Raw genomic sequence first — 22,189 nt, 5'->3', positions numbered from 1 at the left:
ATACTTCATATGTGCACAGAGAGGGAGTGAGATTAATGGGGTACTTTTTTTTTTTTTTGCTAACTTTGTTAAGGTTTTAACGGTTTTTATTCAGGATCAAGAAAACTCAACAAACATACAACCTAAACAACAAGTCTCGGCAAACACACCAAGCAGTTACGAAACAAAGAGCAAGCATGACAAAATAATAAGCAAAAACATCTGACAGCAGGAACTAACCCTCCCATTACCCTCTCACCTCACAACCCCATTTCGTTCAATTTTGTCAAATATTCAGATTCACCCCCTTCCCTCCTCCTTATCTGAACCTGAACCTTGTCATTTTTGGTAACTTTTGTTAGGTCTCTTTTTCAGAAAGTGTACTTGCTTCAGCATTAATAATATATTGCATTTGTAAAATCAAGTTCATTAATTGCTTTTTCTCTTTCCAGCTCAGATGGTGGAAAGATATTCGACTCGATATTCAAAGCGACTTATCCAGTCGAAATGGCTCCCGGCCTGTTTGGGGCTAACTGCTAATTTTCACTGGTACTTAAGTGGTTAGTGCCAAACTGAAAACTGGCTATTGTGAGGGTGTTCTGGAAGCATATTCGGCAATTAACCAGTCAGGGTAACCACATAAACAGGGTCAAATAAAAGTCAGTCCTATGGTGCCCCACAGCAGTTAAATACTGAATATTGCAAACCTGGAAATTCAAAGCCGAAGCCTGGACATGGCCTGGCACTGAATTTCTGGATTTAATGTCAGGGTGGTAAGCAAAATGTTGAGCGCTGCCGACTGAATATCGAGCCCATTATATCTATGGGATCAAAAACATGTATATTTGTCTTTCTTTCTTGTAGCAAAATAACTGTCCAAAAATTTAATGGAATGGGACTGGATTTGGCATGGGGGAACTAGTTTAAAATGAACAGAACAGAGTACAGGTTCCAGAGAAATAAGCTCCCCACCCCCAACCCATTTTTATATCAGAAGCAGTCTCAGCTTCTGCAGCATAGAAACTTGAGGTTAGAGAATTGGTCCTTTCAGTCTGCCTCTCCCCTCTTTTCAGTTCTGGTCACGGACATACACAGAGCCAAACTGTATAAATGCATGGACACACATACACGCATGCAGAGGGCTTGTAAAGAATTCCTTTGGAGATTGTGGCTATCATGAACCTACAGTGCTCCATGTGCCTGATCCTGTATGATACGGAATCATTGACATAAATATCTGACAAATTAAATAACAGGGAAAAAAGCAATACTATCCCACTTGAATACTACAGTGTACAAGACTGAATAATGCAGTTGTAATGAAATATATATTCCTTTTTCTGATTTTTACAGGACTCCAGTACACAAGATACCAAATGAGAAAGGTAAGTAACTCTAGATAAACAAGCTTGGTCTTTATTTACTTTTCTGCATTATCTCCTGTGACATGATGTATTAGTGAGTGAAGGTGGGAGGAAGAAGGGGGTTTTATGTCTTCTGAGAAAGCAGGAATCAGGCAGGAGTCAGCTGCACATTTCACAGCTACCAGTGGGAACACATCTAGAGGAATAGTTTTCACCCATTCTGTGATTTCCTACTGTGTTGCCCATCATAAGTTAAAATATTTACTGTTATTAGCAGTCCTGCTTCTTCCACTACAGGTATCACAATGTCTTTTGGGACAGGTGAAGATAGTTATTAAAGTTTACAGTATAATCTTTGGGCAGATCCAGGAGCTAGAACCCAGCTATAAACACAGCTTGTCCTCCTACCCTGTGGAAACAGAATGACTGAGGATAGAAAGTTACTCTGGTAGCTTGTTCCAGCTTTAACATTATAGCTTGTGATATTCTTGATCCAAGATGGCCGCCTGAATCGGTTGTGAGTTCCTACACTCTGCCAGATTTCTGCAATGCCGAAGCGTCGAGGGAAAGGGGCGGCCATAGCTCCCCCAGACTGGCGCACCTCAACGATAAGTGGTCCCATTGATACTTTCTTGCGGGGACTCCAGGTTCCAATTGGGTTGGTGAGCGGCGGATTGGCGGTGCCTGGGACGATTGGAGAGCCTGAGACGCTGTCCCTGCTGGCTGTGACACTCAGCCCCGACCGGCGAACTCCGCCCCGCAACCCCAGAGCGATCCCTCCCCAGTGATGGCATCGTCCCCACAGCTTCTAGACAGTGCTACGAGTGAGTCAACGGGAGCTGGTAATCTGATCCTGGAGAGTGGAGGAGCACAGGGTGGAAGTCCCCTCTGCTCGCTCTGGAGCATCCACTCAGTTTGCGGGAGGAACAATGGCTGTTGTGAACTCGGGAGTGGAGGAAATCCAACCCGACCGTACATGAGGTCAAGGTACTTTGAATTTTCTTGAAGAGAAACCCACAGATATTACCTTAGAAAGCCTTTGGGCTTTAATTGCGAATTTGGGCAAGGTGTTGTGTCCACAAATACAGAACATTGAAACTCGGGTTAAACAACTAGAAGAATCTGTTGTGGTAGCAGAGTCAGAAAGGAAGGATATGACTCTTAAGACTAAAACTTTAACTGAGAAATTTGAGAAATTACAAGATCTGCAAATAGTTACTATTAAAGATGTAATCAACATGAGGAGAAAATTTGAAAATTTGGAGAATGCTCAAAGATCAAATAATCTAAGATTTCTAAATTTTCCAAGAACAGTAACTACTGCTCCAGGGGAAATGTTGAATAGATATTTAAAAGAAATATTAGGTTTTTCAGAGAATACCTTTCCTCCTATTCTACAATCTTATTACCTGCCAACTAAAATGTTTGGATACTACAGCACAGCAACCTGACCAATCCCTTGATGTCTCTGCACTATTAGAAACCCCAACAGAGGACTTAGTGACAGCTTCAACCTTGTTAGTTACTTTAGCTTTATCTTTGGATAAGTTTTAATTATGAAAATTTTTTTTAGAAACAGAGATAATGATTTCCTGGGTTTCAAAGTACGCATATTTCCGGATGTGTCTAAAGATACCCAAAAAAGACGCAGACAGTTTCTTCTGTTAAAACCAGGGGTTCTCTAAATGGGAGCTACTTTTCTTTTACGTTATCCTTGCAAGTGTATTGTTTGTTATCAGTCGGTTAAGTATGCCTTTTTTGATTCTGTGCAGCTCTCTGAATTTATGTTTCATTAGTTTTTATTGATGATATAACACATTGAGCAGTCAACAATCTTAGCTTATGGTCATTTAAAACAAGTTACTCCTGATATAACAAAGGAAACATATCATCACAGCTCTCTGAATTTATATCAGCCAGAAGTTCTCATCGGTAATAGCCTTGAATATAAATAAGAACCATGAAAACCGGTTTATGTTTCCTTTGAGGAATTTCTTAGTTAATTCTCCATAAATGTTAATCTTCGATCTTAAATGTGGACTGGAAGTACTAGTCAAATAACATTAATATTAATATGTTTATATTTCCTTATTAGTAATTTCTGATGAATGTACTTTTTCTGTTTCAAGTGTAATACTTGTTGATATTTGAAACAAATAAATATATAAATGATTTAAAAAAACAACATTATAGCTTGCAGAGTTTTAGATTGTAGCTTCTTGAACCCACATTTGTGTCAGGAAGCTACAGAAGAGATCCCCCTAAGTACATGATCCAGAGGGCTCCTCTATAAGTACATAAGTATTGCCACACTGGGACAGACCAAAGGTCCATCAAGCCCAGCATTCTGTTTCCAACAGTGGCCAATCCAGGTCACAAATACCTGGCAAAATCCCGAAAAAGTTCAATACATTTTTTGTTGCTTATCCCAGAAATAAGCAGTGGATTTTCCCGAAGTCCATTTAATAGACCATTGACTTTTCCATTAGGAAGCCGTCCAGACCCTTTTAAATGCTGCTAAGCTAACCGCCTTTACCACATTCTCTGGCAACGAATTCCAGAGTTTAATTACACGTTGAGTGAAGAAAAGTTTCTCCAATTCGTATTAAATTTACTACCTTGTAGCTTCATCACATGCTCCCTAGTCCTAGTATTTTTTGAAACAGTAAACAATAGACCTCTATCATATCTCCCCTCAGCCATCTTTTCTCTAAGCTGAAGAACCCTAGCTGCTTCAACCTTTCCTCATAGGGAAGTCGTCCCATCCCCTTTATCATTTTCGTCGCCCTTCTCTGTACTTTTTCTAATTCCACTATCGGGCTCATTTTCAACACAAATCGGAAGATGGACGTCCTTCTCACAGAACGTCCAAATTGATATAATCAAAAGCCGATTTTGGACGTCCCCAACTGCACTTTGTCGCTGGGACGGCCAAAGTTCAAGGGGGTGTGTTGGAGGCGTAGCGGGTTGGACTTGGGCGTGCCTAACTGTTGGACATCCTTGACCCATAATGGAAAAAAAGAAGGACGTCCCTGATGAGCACTTGGACATTTTCACCTGGACCTGTTTTTCTTATGACTAAGGCACAAAAAGGTGTCCGAAATGACCAGATGACCACCGGAGAAAATCGGGGATGACCTCCCGTTACTCCCCCAGTGGTCACTAACCCTCTCCCACCCTCATTGTGCCAGCCTCTATGCCAGCCTCAGATGTCATACTCAGGTCCGTGACAGCAGTATGCAGGTCCCTGGAGCAGATTTAGTGGGTGCAGTGCACTTCAGACAGGTGGACCCAGCCCCATCCCCCCCTATCTGTACATTTGTGGAGGAAACAGCGAGCCCTCCAAAACACACCACAAACCCACTGTACCCACATCTAGGTGCCCCCCTTCACCCGTAAAGGCTATGGTAGTGGTGTACAGTTGTGGGTGGTGGGTTTGGGGGGGGGGGGGGTGGGGGGCTCAGCACACAAGGTAAGGGAGCTATGTTCCTGAGAGCAATTTATGAAGTCCACTGCAGTGCCCTCTAGGGTGCCCGGATGGTGTCCTGGCACATCAGGGGGACCAGTGCACTACAAATGCTGGCTTGCATTTGGTTGTTTCTGAGATGGACGCCCTTGGTTTCGAAAATTACTGAAAATCAGAAACATCCATGTCAAGGATTTAAGGATTTGGACATCCCTGACTGTATTTTAGAAATGAAAGATGGATGTTCATTTTGTTTAAAAAATACAGGTTTCCCTGCCTCTGGATCGGGACGTTTTGCAAGGACGTCCAAATCAAAACTTGGACGTCCATTTCGAAAATGCTCCTCTGTACCTTTTCTAATTCCACTATATCTTTTTTGAAATGCGGTGACCAGAAGTGAACACAATATTCAAGGTGTGGTCGCACCATGGACTGATACAAAGGCATTATAATGTCCTTATTTTTGATTTCCATTCCTTTCCTAATAATACCCAACATTCTATTTGCTTTCTTAGCCTCCAATGCACACTGAGCAGAGGGTTTCAACATATCAACAATGACGCCGAAATCCCTTTCTTGATCAGTGACTCCTAATGTGGAACCTTGCATTACGTAGCTATACTTCGGGTTCCTCTTTCCCACATGCATCACTTTGCACTTGCTCACATTAAACGTCATCTGCCATTTAGACACCCAGTTGCCTAGTCTCCCAGTCTCGTGAGGTCATCTTGTAATTTTTCATAATGCTCTCGCGATTTAACAACTTTAAATAACTTTGTGTCATCAGCAAATGTAATTACCTCCCATCTCTACGTCATTTATAATCATTTATAAATATGTTAAAAAGCAGCGGTCCCAACACAGACCCCTGGGGAACCCCACTATCTACCCTTCTCCATTGAGAATACTGACCATTTAACCCTACTCTCTGTTTTCTATCCTTTAACCAGTTCTTAATCCACAATAGGACACTACTATCCCATGACTCTCCAATTTCTTCTGGAGTCTTTCATGAGGTACTTTGTCAAACGCCTTTTGAAAATCCAGATACACAATATCTTGTCCTTCCTGTTGAGAGCTCCCATATGCGAGACTCTGAATCAATATAATGGATAACAGATCTAGAAAACTCCAAGTTCCAAATCAAAGCAAATCACACAAACATTCAGAAAAAAATAGTAAAAGAGCAAAAATTGTCAAAAGTCACAGCCACAATGCACACTTCAAATTCCTTGGGCACTGTCATAGGTACTAGAGTTCTTACTTTCCTTTAGTCCCCCCCAAACCTCTATTTCTTTTCTTCTTCACAGGATCAGGCTACTATACCTTGCACTCTTGGAACTCAGCTCCTTGTCGCCCCCTTCTGGCTCCTCATTTTCACATCAAAGGATCAGAATTCCTTTCCTCTCTTTCCCCTGAAGTCTCCTCTGGCTTCTGACCCTTTACTTGGTGCTTACTGCAGCATAAAATGGTGTACCACAGGGCACACTGAGGCATCCTGTGGTAATTCTGGGATGGGTGCGCACGTTACCTACATGCTATAAAATAAAATGTAATTTTTCACAGTGGGGATGAGTCGGGGGGGGGGGGGGCAGAGAAGTAGATGTGTTCTGTGCTAATTGGTTAACGCAGTTATATTTCCGCATGTTAACCATTATGTGATTAGCACATGAGCCCTTACCACCTACACAATGGGTGGTGGTAAGGGCTACGCACAAATCTTTAGCGATTAAAAATTCCACCATTATATCCCAGCAGAAAAAAAATGGCCTTAGTGAATGGAAAGACCTGGAGAAGGGCGTGCTAAGGCGTTTTTGTTTTTACTGCTGTTTGGTAAAAAAAGGCCCTTAAAGCCCTAGGGGTACCTACATCTCAAACAATATGCTCACAATATCCTTGTGTGGATCTCTTTACAAGAGTCTGTGTGCCTATACAGGATGGAACTGCCGGTAGGTAAGAGGAAGGTCGAGGCCATAGCGGAGAAACGTAATGAATTCTTTCCTTGTCTTTACGGAAGAAGATGTAAGAGATCTACCTGTACCGGAAATGGTTTTCGGCGTCGGCCTGCTGCTTGGTTGATCGCTGGCTGTTAGACATTGTGTCGTCGTCGTTGGGACCTCTTGGAGAGTACATCTCCTGGTGAAGTGCTTCATCTCCTGATGTCTTGCCGATTTCAACTGCGACATCAGCCTGGTGTGACTGTTTGCTGGTTCCCATTTTTCAATCAGCTGTTCTCGTTGAAGATCTTAGAAAGTGAGCGGGTCGTGGATGTGGTCAGATAATGGAGCGGACTTCGACTGCCATTTTCGCCATGCAAGGCCAACTTGATCTTTCCGGACTGTTTACATCTCCTCCAGCCCAACGGTTCAGCCTACTCCAAAGTTTCTACATATCATCTGCAGTCCTTCCTAACAACATTTCCTAGGACCATTTTAGACTCTCTTCCCTTTCCCTTTTTCTTTCTTCTCACCCTGTTCCTTCTATCCTCTCAATTTTAATTGTAACCATTTCACCATTGGTCTGGCGCTAGCCTAATCAGTACATTGTAAGCCACTTTGAGCCTGCTAACATGTGGGAAAAATGTGAGATATAAATGTGCTAAATAAATAATGCCTTTGTATTGCTCCATGATGTGTCTGCACCTTGAGTATTACATTCAGTTTTGGTCGCCGTATCTCAAAAAGATATAGCGGAATTAGAAAAGGTTCAAAGAAGAGCGACTAAAATGATAAAGGGGATGGAACTCCTCTCGTATGAGGAAAGGCTAAAGAGGTTAGGGCTATTCAGCTTGGAAAAGAGATGGAATGCTAAATAGTAGTAGTAGTAGTAGATATGATTGAGGTCTACAAAATCCTGAGTGGTATAGAACGAGTAGAAGTAAATCAATTTTTTACTCGTTAAAAAAGTACAAAGACTAGGGGACATTCGAGGAAGTTACATGGAAATACTTTTAAAACAAATAGGAGGAAATATTTTTTCACTCAATGAATCGTTAAGCTCTGGAACTCTGTGGTGGTAACAGCGGTTAGCGTATCTGGGTTTTAAAAGGTTTGGATTCCTGGAGGAAAAGTCCATAGTCTGCTATTGAGACAGACAAGGGGAAGCAACTGCTTGCCCTGGGATTTGTAGTATGGAGTGCTGCCACGATTTGGGTTTCTGCCTGCCACAGTACAGGGACAAATGGATTTTCTTCTTCGGCAGGCCATGGCTACTTCTTGTATTTGGGTTTCTGCCAGGTACTTGGTCACTGTTTGGAAAACAGGATACTGGGCTAGATGGACCATTTGTCTGACCCAGTATGGCTATTCTTATGTTCTTATGAAGTAAGAGAGTTTACTGCCTGGTTGAATTGTACAGGGTAGCTCACGAGCTGATATTCAGTGGTACTTAACTGGACAATGCTACTAATATTGGCTCTAATCATGCGGCACTTGCAGTTAGTGCCATGGCAGTCCATGGGCAGGGGCAGAACTGGGAGCTATACAGATACTAGCGATTGTTATTGCTAATGCTCACATAGCTAACCAGGCATGCAGGCACTGTTCCCTCTAAGCTGAGCAAAAGTCCTCCACCTACAGGCGTGCCAGTGGGGGATGCTGTTGATAACATTTTCAATAGTGAGAAACAGGCAAACTCTGAAGGGAACCTGTTTGTCGCTAGTGATAGAAAACACAATACTGAAGCAGTACCCCACACTGGCAATGAAGTTGGAGAATCCCTGCTTAGCTTAGAGAGAGAGCAGTACATGTAGGGCTGCAGGTGACTGTGTTCCCAGCAGGCAGTCCAGAAGATGCCCTGGGTCATCCTTGCTGGCTGAGAGGTCCCCAGCAGTATAGTGGCTTTCCTGCCGCTGTGGTGGTGAGATCTAGCAGGTGACTGTGTTCCCAGTCCAGAAGACGCCCCAGTCATCCTTGCTGGCTGAGAGGTCCCCAACAGTACAAGTCAGTGTTCCTGCTGTGGCCCATGCCCATTGGCATGTGCCCAAAGGGGTGTAACCAAAGAGGCAGGTCCTGCCCCTTTGGCGTCCCTTCAGAGCAAATGAGGAATGAGGAGTAGGCCACCTCATTTCTCTATCGGGAAGCCAAGAGAACGTCTTTACAGCCTGCCACAGTCCAGGGACCAATGGATTTTCTTCTTCGGTAGGCCATGGCTACTTCTTCTATTTCTGGTGCTTCTTTTTCTCCTGGGTGCCCAACCCTGCCCCTTCTAACTTTTCTCAATGCAGATATGGGTAGCGTATCTAAGGTAGATGCTACTCAGGGTCTGGAAGGAGGATCGTTAGAGCAAGAGACTCCAAGAATAAGGATTAAAGAAAGTGTTAGTACATAAGTACATAAGCACTGCCACACTGGGAAAAGACCAAAAGTCCATCAAGCCCAGCACTCCGTCTCCGACAGCGGCCAATCCAGGCCCCAAGAACCTGGCAAAACCCCAAAATTTAATAACGATCAATGGACTTTTCCTTCAGGAATCTGACCAGACCCCCTTTAAACTCAGCAAGGCCAGCTGCCGTCACTACCTTCTCCAGCAATGAGTTCCAGAGTCTAACCACACACTGAGTAAAGAAAAACTTTCTCCAATTTGTTTTAAACCTACCACATTCTAATTTCATCTTGTGTCACCTGGTTCTATTATTGTTAGAAAGCGTAAACAAACACTTCACATCTGTCTGCTCTAGCCCACTCATTATTTTGTAGACCTCTATCATATCACCCCTCTGCCACCTTTTCTCCAGGCTAAAGAGTTCTAGCCTTCTTAACCTCTCCTCATAAGGTAGTCGTCCCATCCCTTTTATCATTTTCGTCGCCCTTCTCTGCACCTTCTCCAATTCATTTATATCTTTTTTGAGATGAGGCGACCAGAACTGAACACAATACTCCAGGTGCAGTCGCACCATGGAGCGATATAAAGGCATTATAACATCCTCATTTTTGTTTTCCATCCCTTTTCTAATAATACTCAACATTCTGTTCGCCTTCTTAGCCGCCGCAGCACATTGAGCGGAAGATTTCAAAGTCCTATCCACGATGACTCCCAGATCCCTTTTTCAGTCCGTAACTCCTAAAGCGGAACCTTCGGGTTCCTCCTTTCTCCTTCCCACGTGCATCACTTTGCACTTGTCAAGATACTCTTTCAGTTTCCTCTATGGATTCTCCTGATATTAGTATAATATAGGAGGTCTCTCTTAAAGATGTTTTATCAGCTATTTAGAGTTGAAAAATCCTTTCAAGATAATCTCTCCATGTTTGGTAAATTTACTGAGGAAACAGCTATGGAATTGACTGATCATGACTCTAAGATTAATTATATGGGTTCACATTTTATGAAGGTGGAAACTCAAATTTGTAGTACCATTCCACGCTACCAATCCCAGGGCAAGCCCTATCCTCTTTAGCCTTCCTCATACTGCAGCAGTTCCATCCCTTCTATAGTTTTGGTTGCTGCTCTTTGAACCTTTTCTAATTCCACTATATATTTTTTGAGATATGGCAACTAGAACTGAACACAGTACTCAAGGTGAGGTTGCACCATGGAGCGATACAGAGGCATTATAATATTTTTGGTCTTATTTTGCTTCCCTCTCCTAATAATTCCTAGCATCCTGTTGGCTTTTTTGGCTGACGCTGCAAACTGGCCAGAAGACTTCAGCATATTGTCTTCAATGACACCTAGGTCTTTTTCTTGGGTGCTGACTCCTAAAGTGGATCCTAGCATTAGAAAACTATGATTCGGATTATTCTTCCCAATGTGCATCACTTTGCATTTGTCTACATTAAATTTCATTTGCCGTTTGGATGCCCCAGTTTCCTAAGGTCTTCCAGCAATTTTTCATAATCTGCATGCATTTTGACAACTTTGAATAGTTTCGTGTCATCCGCAAATTTAATTACCTCACTCGTTGTTCCAATTTCCACATCATTTATAAATATGTTAAATAGCACCAGTCCCAGTACACATCCCTGCAGCACTCCACTATTCACCCTCCTCCAGATCACTAGCAGGAGATCAGCAATTTCATGTTTGAGTTCTTTCAATATCCTAGAGTTTATACCATCCGGTCCAGGTGATTTATCACTCTTTAACTTGTCAATTTGGCTCAGTAAATCTTCCAAGTTCACTGAGATTTCTTTCAGTTCCTCTGCATCGCCACCCCTGAAAACCATTTCTGGTACAGGTAGATTTGGGCATCCAAATGGCAGATGAAATTTAATGTGGACAAATGCAAGGTGATGCACATTGGAAAGAATAATCCGAATCATAGTTACCTGATACTTGCGGGTCAGTGCTCAAAAAAAAGATCTGGGTGTCATTGTAGACAATACTCTGAAATCTTCTGCTCAGTGTGTGGTGGTGGCCAATAAAGCAAACAGGATGCTAGGAATTATTAGGAAAGGAATGGTGAATAAGACCAAAATTACTTTGTATCGCTCCATGGTGCATCAGCACCTTGAGTATTGCGTTCATTTTCTGGTCGCTGTATCTCAAAAAGATATATCTTCTTCCTTAAAGACCGAAGCAAGAATTCATTCAATCTCTCTGCTATGGCCTTGCTCTGCCTGAGTGCTCCTTTTACTCCTTCCTGATCTAACTGTCCCACAAATTCCCTCACAGGCTTCCTGCTTCTGACATACCTGAAAAAAGTGTACTATGAGTTTTCATCTCTGCATGTTTTTCTTCATATTCTCTTTTAGCCTTATTTTATCAGTGCTTTGCATCTGGCTAGACAGTACTTATATTGCTTCTTATTTTCTTCATTCTGATCCTTTCTCCTTTTTTGTTCTTTTAGCTCTAATAGGCCTCTTTCACCTCACCTTTTAGTCACGCTGTCGTTTGCTGTTTTTCCACCTTTGTTAATACATGGAATACACTTCAGTTGCTTGGACAGAATTATTGTCTTCTGCACATAGAGTCTGCATCTAGCCACCTCAGAGGTAAGGCGATGGCCAGAACCCTCAGCCATGCTGCGAGGAAAAGCTTAACACTCAAAGGGGAATAAAGGGGAATAACTCAGGGAAAATGAAGGGGAATGAACTTGGGGAGATGGTGAAAAGTCTTGATGGAATTACAGTAGATTAAGGAGGGATCAGCCCCCAGAACAGCTGCTGATCACAACAGCATGCTAGGAAGAACAGAACTCTCTCATACAGCCCGCAGAGGCTGGCCCTAGCTCGGGCTAACAGCAATAGGTAAAGCTCGCAATTCAATTTACATAAGTATTGCCATACTGGAAAGACCAAAGGCCCATCAAGCCCAGCATCCTGTTTCCAACAGTGGTCAATCCAGATCACAAATACCTGGCAGATCCCAAAAAAGTACAAAACATTTTATATGTGGATCGAGGGGCGCTGTCGGGAAGCAGGCCGAGGTCGAGAAAGAGCAGCTTGGGGAAGCGCTGCCCACGCGGCTGCCAAAGCAAAATGGCAGACGTGAAGAAGATTCCCACAATGACGCTCTCAAGCTGGAAAGACCAGTCTAGGCCCACTTACAGCCGAACCTGAGCGGGCCCACGCTGCCCACGCCCGAACGCTGCAAAGGGAAGTAGCACATCCGAATGCAGAACGAAAAGGACATGAGACCGGAGCACTACTGGGGATGCTTCTACAGGGAAGAATAATACTGAAGAGACCAATCCAGCCCAAGTCGCCCAAACCATGCCACACCGCCACTGTGCAGGAGCAACCCGATACTGATATCCACCAGCTCTCGAGTTTTCCTATTAACTAGTATTACTGACTCCTGACCTTGATAGTTTTCTCGGCACCATATCGCCACTACTTACGTATTACTGACGTGGTTGATGACTTTAAACCGTATTACTTGTACTACTGACTTATGTGCTGACTTCAAACCTTAAATGCTTTCTACACATCTCATAGCTTTATACTGAATTGTTAGGAGTATAAACTGCCGAACCTGAACCTTATTACTCCCTCTGCTCCATACTGCACTACACTGAATTGCACTACGGACTGCAAATTTTATTTTTTTAAATCATTTATTTATAATTTTTTCATTTACAAGGATCACTTGCAAAACAGTAAACAGAGATGATTGTACATTAAAACAATATTTGAAAGAAAACAATCTCAACAAGATAATGGATTTTGTACAATCTTTCTCTTTCTTAGACCACAAAATAAATAGGGAGAGTGAAACAAGACAAGGAGATCAATTTAAGCAACAGCAAACAAAGAAACGTGGTATTAACCCGATTATCCCCAGTTATTATTTATCTAAATCATTTTTCCACATTGATCATCTGGTTGTTTCTTCAAGACCATAACGGTGCATAGTCCATCAATTTCATTGGAAACATACTTATTGTCCAATATTAGTGAAAGTAATACACCTGATTTCATTTTTTTTTTCCCTTTTAAAACCAGAAATTGTTAAACAATACAAACCCTTGAATCTCCAATCCAATTCCCGCTGATTAAAGTAATCCCAGTTTCACAGGCTTCACTCCTTTTGAATTAATATATTAAGAGGAATCATTTCAGAGGAAAAAAAACATTAGGAGTCATACCTGGAACTCTGGGAAAACAACAATCTCGATATTAATCATCTACAACAATATTCATTTTGTTCAAATTTTTTCTGGTCTTATTATCATTTTCAAATCTTAACCGTTTCTACTTCAGTAGAACTTCATTTGCTGTATATTCTCAAATGATTCGATTAGATTATCCATGTGGCTCATTAACAAGACTATATCTGAAGCAAAGTCATTCTCTACCACCGTCAGGTCCTGGAGCACCCTCCAGATGACATTCAATGCAACCTCCACGGGAGCCAAAAACTCCAAGCTGATAACTCTTAAGGGTTTAGGAGTAGCACCGCCTACACGGGTTCAGCTGTAAACGACTTCCGTTTCAGCATACACTCCTGACTCACTCCTCCACCCCTTTGGACATGGTGGTTTAAATGATTTTTGAGCGATGAAGTTGTTTCCAGGTCCAAGAGCATCGACGCTCCTTCGTCGGTGCTAATCAAAGGACTCATCAAGGACTTCAAAGAGAAAATTGTTAAAGCTACGACTCATGATACCTATCAACACAAGCGATTACTCAAAGCTCCTTGAATGTCTAGACCCAATCCCTGGGGAACATCCAGCTGACCGATCATGGTCCAACTTCGACACACTCCCGAATGATAACATCTCCCAAATGCTCAAAAGATACGCCAAGTCTCACTGCAGATTAGACATATGCCCTAATAATCTTATAAAATTCGCCCCCCAACAACTCAAAACAGACCTCACGATGCACCTGAACTATATGCTACAAAATGGTCTGTTCCCAAAGGATAAAGGAAACATTCTACTTACCCCTTTACCTAAAGAGGCAAAGAAAAGTACTAGCGACCTAACCAACTATCGCCCAGTAGCAATCTATCCCGCTGATAACCAAACTTATGGAAGGCATAGTGACGAAGCAGCTCACTAACTACCTAAATAAATTCTCAATCCTTCACGAGTCTCAATCAGGATTTCGGTCTAACCATAGCACCGAAACAGTACTAGTTACCTTACTGAATAAATTTAACCAAGCAATTGCAAGTGGCAACAACATACTTCTCTTACAATTTGACATGTCCAGTGCCTTCGACATGGTCGACCATGGAATATTACTACACATCCTAGAATACTTTGGAGTTGGAGGTAACGTTCTTAACTGGTTCAGAGGATTCTTGACCACAAGATCATACCAAGTGATAGCTAACGCGATTACATCAGCCCCATGGATACCTGAACGTGAAGTCCCCCAAGGATCTCCCCTCTCACCAACCCTTTTCAACCTAATGATGACACCCCTAGCCAAATTACTATCCAATCAAAACCTCAATCCATACATATATGCAGATGACATCACGATCTACATCCCGTTCAAAACATGATCTAAAGGAAATCACCAATTATATCAACCAAAGCTTCCAAATCATGCATTCTTGGGCGGATGCATTTCAACTAAAACTTAACGCAGAAAAAAACACAATGTCTTATACTCACTTCACAACATAACACAAGCAAATTGACCACCATAACCACACCAAACCTTTCCCTTCCCGTTTCAAACACTCTGAAAATTCTCGGAGTTACCATCGATCGAAATCTCACACTTGAAAGCCACGTGAAGAATACAACTAAGAAGATGTTCCACTCCATGTGGAAACTCAAAAGAGTAAAACCTTTCTTCCCAAGGGCCCATTTTTTCGCAACCTGGTACAGTCAATGGTGCTGAGTCACCTAGACTACTGCAATGCACTCTACGCTGGCTGTAAAGAGCAGCTCATCAGAAACTTCAAACAGCCCAGAATACCGCAGCCAGACTCATATTTGGAAAAACAAAATATGAAAGTGCAAAACCCCTAAGAGAAAAATTATACTGGCTCCCACTTAAAGAATGTATCGCGTTCAAGGTCTGCACTATAGTTCACAAAATCATTCACGGAGATGCCCCGACCTACATGCTAGACCTCGTGACCTACCACCCAGAAATGCTAAAGATCTTCCCGCACATTTCTTAATCTACACTTCTCCGGCTGTAAAGGATTAAAATACAGACTAACAGATGCAACCAGCTTTTCCTACATGAGCACGCAGCTGTGGAACGCACTACCACTTAACTTAAAACAACTCAAAAATAATTAACTTTCGCAAATCGCTGAGACCTATCTCTTCAACAAGGCCTACCACAAGGATCAATAGCTTAACTACAACAACTTAACTTTGGTCCTGGGGAACTGAGGAACTGAGTTCGATTCCCACTTCAGGCACAGGCAGCTCCTTGTGACTCTGGGCAAGTCACTTAACCCTCCATTGCCCCATGCAAGCCGCTTTGAGCTTGCCATGAGTGGGAAAACGCGGGGTACAAATGTAATAAAAATAAAAAAAAATATTCTGAATGTCTTCTTTCTATAACTGTTTGCTGATCTTCATTTTGTCATCCTTGGTCTCTTTGTAACACCAATTGTATCTTTCACCCCGGTATGGCGATGCCATAACGGGGATTTTGTAAGCCACATTGAACTGCAAATAGGTGGGAAAATGTGGGATACAAATGCAATAAATATTACTGCTTATCCCAGAAATAGTGGATTTTCCCAAAGTCCATTTAATAACGGACTTTTACTTTAGGAAGCCGTCCAAACCTTTTTTAAAACTCCACTAAGCTAACCGCCTTTACCACATTCTCTGGCAACGAATTCCAGAGTTTAATTACACGTTGAGTGAAGAAACATTTTCTCTGATTCGTTTTAAATTTACTATATTGTAGCTTCATCGCATGCCCCCTAGTCCTAGTATTTTTGGAAAGCGTGAACAGACACTTCACATCTACCTGTTCAACTCCACTCATTATTTAATAGACCTCTATCATATCTCCCCTCAGCTGCCTTTTCTCTAAGCTGGAGAGCCCTAGCCGCTTTAGCCTTTCCTCATAGGGAAGTCGTCCCATCCCCTTTATCATTTTCGTCGCCCTTCTCTGCACCTTTTCTAATTCCCACTATATCTTTTTTGAGATGCGGCGACCAGAAGTGAACACAATATTCGAGGTGCGGTCGCACCATGGAGCGATACAAAGGCATTATAACATCCTCATTTTTGTTTTCCATTCCTTTCCTAATAATACCTAACATTCTATTTGCTTTCTTAGCCGCAGCAGCACACTGAGCAGAAGGTTTCAACGTATTATCAACGACGACACCTAGATCCCTTTCTTGGTCATTGACTCCTAAAGTGGAACCTTGCATGATGTAACTATAATTCGGGTTCCTCTTTCCTACATGCATCACTTTGCACTTGCTCACATTAAACGTCATCTGCCATTTAGATGCCCAGTCTCGTAAGGTCCACTTGTAATCAGTGGCGTAGCCAGACATCATAATTTGGGTGGGCCCAGAGCTAATATGGGTGGGCACCATGAGGTTGATATTCAGCAATCCACTCCCCCTTCAATGGATTGTAATTTCTTATCAGGACATTCCTCCCAGCAGGAGTGAAAGAAACTAAAACAAGGGTCTGTCTAACAGCAACCTAATCCTCCTGTCCTCTCCTGCTATCGAGAAACTTCACTTAAAGACAGGTTCACTGACATCTCTTAACGTATTGCATTTTCAAGTTGTTTTTTTTAAGCCCTGAGCAGAGAGGGGGGGAAGAGGGGTTGGTGGTTGAGAGGCTAGGATGGGGGAGGGCAGACTTATACGGGGTCTGTGCCGGAGCCGGTGATGGGAGGCGGGACTGGTGGTTGGGAGGCGGGAAATACTGCTGCACAGACTTATACGGTCTGTGCCCTGAAAAAGACAGGTAAAAACCAAGGTAAGGTATACACATGAGTTTATCGTGGGCAGACTAGATGGACCGTGCAGGTCTTTTTCTGCCGTCATCTACTATGTTACTATGAGAGGAACGTTTCAGCATTTTGAAAGTTGGGATTCCACCCCCACCCCCGTGCTGCAATTAATTTTGTAAATTGTTAGTATTTTTCCCCTCTAGATTTACAACTATTCCATCTCTTGTGATTTTTGTTCTTTATCCAGTGGAGTAACTGAAGAGCGTCTTTAAGGCTTGTGAATTTGCCTGAAGCTAGAGCAGCTGGTACCCCCCTCCCCCCAGACCTTGTTCTCAAATTTCTGCTAGACTGGGCCCCTTCAGTTCGGGGACTGGGGAGCACAGAAGACTTCTGGAGCTATTTATGTGTTTTGTATCTATTATTGCTGCTGGCCGGGGTCTCTTCTGTGCTGAATGGCTAAGGCTGTCTCATCGTATCTCAAGAGGAGTCCCTATTTTCTTCCTCAGCCGCTTTCGTCTGATCCCTGCTGTGGATACATAAACTTTGAGCCTGCAAATAGGTGGGGAAATCGTGGGATACAAATGCAATAAATAAATAAACCTGTTTCTTTTTGCTGGAGGGGAGCAGAGGATCTTGATCCGATTGCCCTATTTGGAGAGGAGGGAGATCCGGTCCTGACGTCTCCTCTTAGCTGCTGGAGATTTTGATCTTTTCTTTCCCAACTGGACGAAGAACGTTTTGCATGGACAGTTTCTAGAAAGACGTAAGCAGTGCTGGCCCAGAGCTCCAGTCCAAATAAAACAACTTCCCGGGCTGATTTTGCTGCAGACCACCAGATTTCTCCAGCAGCACAGCACAGCAGGGGGAAGGGGGGAGCTCCAAATAAATAACTTTCCGGGTCAATTTTACTAGAAGTGCTGCTGGCAATAGAGCAGCAGCAACAGCAGCATCCACTCCAACTTGGCCGCAAAGGTAAGCTTGTAGGAGGTCCTCCCCTGAAGCCAGACTCTAGGTCAGCCCGAAAAAACAGTCCTGATTGATGCACAGGCTGAGACAGGGTGGGCCTAAGCTGAGATTGGGTGGGCCTAGGCCCACCCAGGCCCACCCGTAGCTACGCCCCTGCTTGTAATTTTTCACAATCCTCCCACGATTTAACGACTTTGAATAACTTTGTGTCATCAGCAAATTTAATTACCTCACTAGTTACTCCCATCTCTAGGTCATTTATAAATATGTTAAAAAGCAGCAGTCTGAGCACAGACCCCTGGGGAAACCCCACTAGCTACCCTCTCCATTGAGAATACTGACCATTTAACCCTACTCTCTGTTTTCTATCTTTTAACCAGTTTTTAATCCACAATAGAACACTATCTCCTATCCCATGACTCTCCAATTTCCTCTGGAGTCTTTCATGAGGTACTTTGTCAAACACCTTCTGAAAATCCAGATACACAATATCAACCGGCTCACCTTTATCCACATGTTTGTTCACTCCGTCAAAGAAATGTAGTAGATTGGTGAGGCAATATTTCCCTTCACTAAATCCATGTTGACTTTCCTGCTTATTTTTCGAAGGAGATCGCCGGCCATCATCCGACACAATCGGGAGATGGCCGGCAATCTCCTGAACCCGGCCAATCGGTATAATCGAAAGCCGATTTTGGCCGGCTTCAACTGCTTTCCGTCACAGAGCCGGCCAAAGTTAAAGGGGGCGTTTCCGCAGGGTATGGAAGGCGGGACGGAGGCGGGACGGGGGCATTGTTAAGACATGGCTGGCTTCAGCCGATAATGGAAAAAAGAAGGCCGGCTCGGACGAGCATTTGGCCGGCTTCACTTGGTCCATTTATTTTTAGGACCAAGCCCTCAAAAAAGTGCCCTAATTGACCAGATGACCACCGGAGGGAATCAGGGATGACCTCCCCTACTCCCCCAGTGGTCACCAACCCCCTTCCACCCAAAAAAAACACTTTTTAAATATTTTTTGCCAGCCTCTATGCCAGCCTGAAATGTCATACCCAGCTCCATGACAGCAGTATGCAGGTCCCTGGAGCAGTTTTTTGTGGGTGCAGTGCACTTCAGGCAGGTGGCCTGGGCCCATCCCCCCTACCTGTTACACTTGTGGTGTAAATGGGAGCCCTCCAACCCCCCCCCCCAAAACCCACTGTACCCCACATCTAGGTGCCTCCCTTCACCTATAAGGGCTATGGTAATGGTGTAGAGTTGTGGGGAGTGGGTTTTGGGGGGGATTTGGGGGGCTCAGCACACAAGGTAAGGGATGTATGCACCTGGAGCAATTTTTGAAGTCCACTGCAGTGCCCCCTAGGGTGGTGAGGTGGACCAGTGCACTACAAATGCTGGCCCCTCCCATGATCAAATGCCTTGGATTTGGCTGGGTTTGAGATGTCCGGCATCGGTTTCCATTATCGGCGAAAACCGATGCTGGCCATCTCTGACATTTGGCCAGCTCCAACCGTATTATCGAAACGAAACATGGCCGGCCATCTTTTTCGTAATACGGTTCGGGACCGCCCTTTGCGGCGCCAGCTATATAGATGGCCGGCGCCATTCAATTATGCCCCTCCACGTCTCATTAATCCATGCTTTTGAATATGCTCTGTAATTTTGTTCTTGTCTCTACCAACGTCAGACTCACCGGTCTATAATTTCCCGGCTCTCCTCTGGATCCTTTTAAAAAATTCGGCGTTACATTGGCCACCCTCCAATCTTCCGGTACCACGCTCGATTTTAAGGATAAATTACATATTTCTAACATTAGCTCTGCAAGCTCATTTTTTCAGTTTCTATCAGTACTGTGGGATGAATACCATCCAGTCCAGGAGATTTGCTACTCTTCAGTTGTAGAATTGCCCCTTTACATCCTCCATGTTTATAGAGAATTCATAAGTTTCTCCGACTTGTCAGCTTCGAATACCATTTCCGGCACTGGTATCCCACCCAAAATCTTCCTCGGTGAAGACCGAAGCAAAGAATTCATTTAATCTCTCCGCTACAGCTTTGTCTTCTCTGATCGCCCCTTTTACTCCTTGGTCATCTTATATACTGCTAAATACAGTTCTGTGAGTACAATCTAGTGTAACTCATAAGAGTATGGGGGAAGTAAAAGTGTCTCAAGAGAGTATATATTATGAGATGAGGGTGAGGAGATGATTCTGTGGCTAGTTAGGGGCATATAGCAGGAGTGTTTGTTCTGTTGTGGTCTTTGGGAGGGGAGAGGCCTTTGTTAAGTAGTAGGCTTTAGAAAGAAAAAAGTTTAGCCTCTTTCGGAAGCTGAGGTAGTTCGTTTCAGATCTGATGGCAAGAGGGAGTAAATTCCATAAACAGATTCCTGATACCGGGAAGAGTGATCTTCCCGGTATCAGGAATTGTAAGGTCAGGATACTGCAAACTATGGGGGGGGGGGGGGGGGGGGGCAGTACACAGTACTATCTATTACACAGACAATGCAATTATATAGAAATAATACTCATACTAAATATTCATAAAATACACCCCTGCCACCATGAACATGGGCACAGAACACTCACCAATTTGCTTCATTTCTTTGAAGGCCTGAATAAACATTGCGGATAAAGGTGAGCTGGTTGATGTAGTGCATCTAGATTTTCAGAACACTTTTGACAAAATTCCTCATGAGAGTCTCCTGAGAAAATTCCTTCTGTGGATTAGTAATTGGTTAATGGACAGAAAACAGAGGGTAGGGTTAATGGCCATTCTTCTCAATGGAGAAGGGTGAATAGTTGAGTGCTGCAGGGATCTGTACTGGGGCAGATGCTATTTAATATATTTAAAATGATCTGAAAATTGGAATGACAATGTCGCACATTAAACATGAATTAGATTGGAACCTGGGATCATTTAATTTTTTTTTCCTGGAGTAATGCATTGCCACCTCCCCTAGGCTCTCTCCCCGGCTATAGCCAGCTCTGCAATTTTTTGGGGGGGCGCAGAGAGGGACGGGGGGCGCAGAGGGGGACCGGGGAGAGAGCCTGTTGTTAAACATTTACCAGCACACCACTGGGGGCAGGGGTTAGAGGACAACCGCTGGGTGGCTGCAGGGGGGCCAGGGGACACAGGAAAATAGCTGGGTCGCTGGAGGGGGGCAGGGGACACAGCACAATCACTGGGTGGCTGGAGGGGGGCAAGGGAAAAAGCATAATCGCTGGGTGGCTTAAGGGGGGGCAGGGGAGAGAGGAGAATTGCTGGATGGCTTGAGGGGGGCAGGGGATAGAGGACATCGCTGGGTTGGCTGGAGGGGGGGCAGGGGACACGACAATCGCTGGGTGGCTGGGGGGGGGCAGGGGAGAGAGGACAATCACACACACTCTCTCTCTCACAGACACACTCGCACCCAGTCTCACTCTCTCTCTGTCACACACACACACACTCGCACGGTGCTGCCAACCACACAGAGGGGGGGAGAGCAAGGGGGTCCTGAGACCACAGGGGAGGGGAGGGGGAGGGGGTCCTCAGACCTCAGAGGGGGGAGGGGAGCACCTCCAACGTTCAGAAGCTGACTCCGTGGCTGCAGTGAAGGGTTCGTAAGTTCGTCACTGTGTAACCATCTCTCTCTGCTCCGATCTCGCGTCAAAATGTGCTGACGTCGAGGGCGTCGCCCCCACCCTCAGCGTCAAAATGTGCTGACGCTGACACACAAACACACACTCTCTCTCTCACACACTCTCTCTCACAGTCACTGTCTTTCTCTCTATCACTCTCACCACAGTCTCTCACACTATGTCTCACACTGTACACTCTCGATCTCACACACTTGGTCTCATATACACTCGGTCTCACAGAGAGTCTGTATATCGCACACATAGTCTCTCACAGTCTGTCTCACACACACTCTCTCTCACACACAGTGTATCTGTGTGAAACACTCTCACAGCCACTGTGTCTCACATACGCACTCGCACACACTCATTCAAACACACACACACTCATTCTCACACACACACTCGCACCCACACTCACACTCTCTCTCTCTGTCACACACACACATTCGCACATTCACTCTCTCTCTCACAGAGTCACTATCACACACACTCTGTCAAACATACACACTCCGA

At 44.0% G+C, this 22,189-nt stretch overlaps 1 protein-coding gene across 4 annotated transcripts in view; it reads left to right on the top strand.

Moving 5' to 3' along the window:
- LCP2 (lymphocyte cytosolic protein 2) overlaps positions 1-22,189 on the top strand; it is an 888,998-nt gene that overhangs the window by 370,627 nt on the left and 496,182 nt on the right. For all 4 annotated transcript variants that reach the window (XM_030211064.1, XM_030211063.1, XM_030211062.1 and 1 more), the window contains exon 5: positions 1,333-1,364. In XM_030211064.1, the coding sequence (XP_030066924.1) occupies positions 1,333-1,364 (32 nt within the window). The remainder of the gene's footprint in view (positions 1-1,332; positions 1,365-22,189) is intronic.

This window comes from Microcaecilia unicolor, chromosome 8 (genome assembly GCF_901765095.1).
Source record: "Microcaecilia unicolor chromosome 8, aMicUni1.1, whole genome shotgun sequence".
NCBI lineage: Eukaryota > Metazoa > Chordata > Amphibia > Gymnophiona > Siphonopidae > Microcaecilia > Microcaecilia unicolor.
This window is presented reverse-complemented; position numbering and strand designations above follow the sequence as displayed.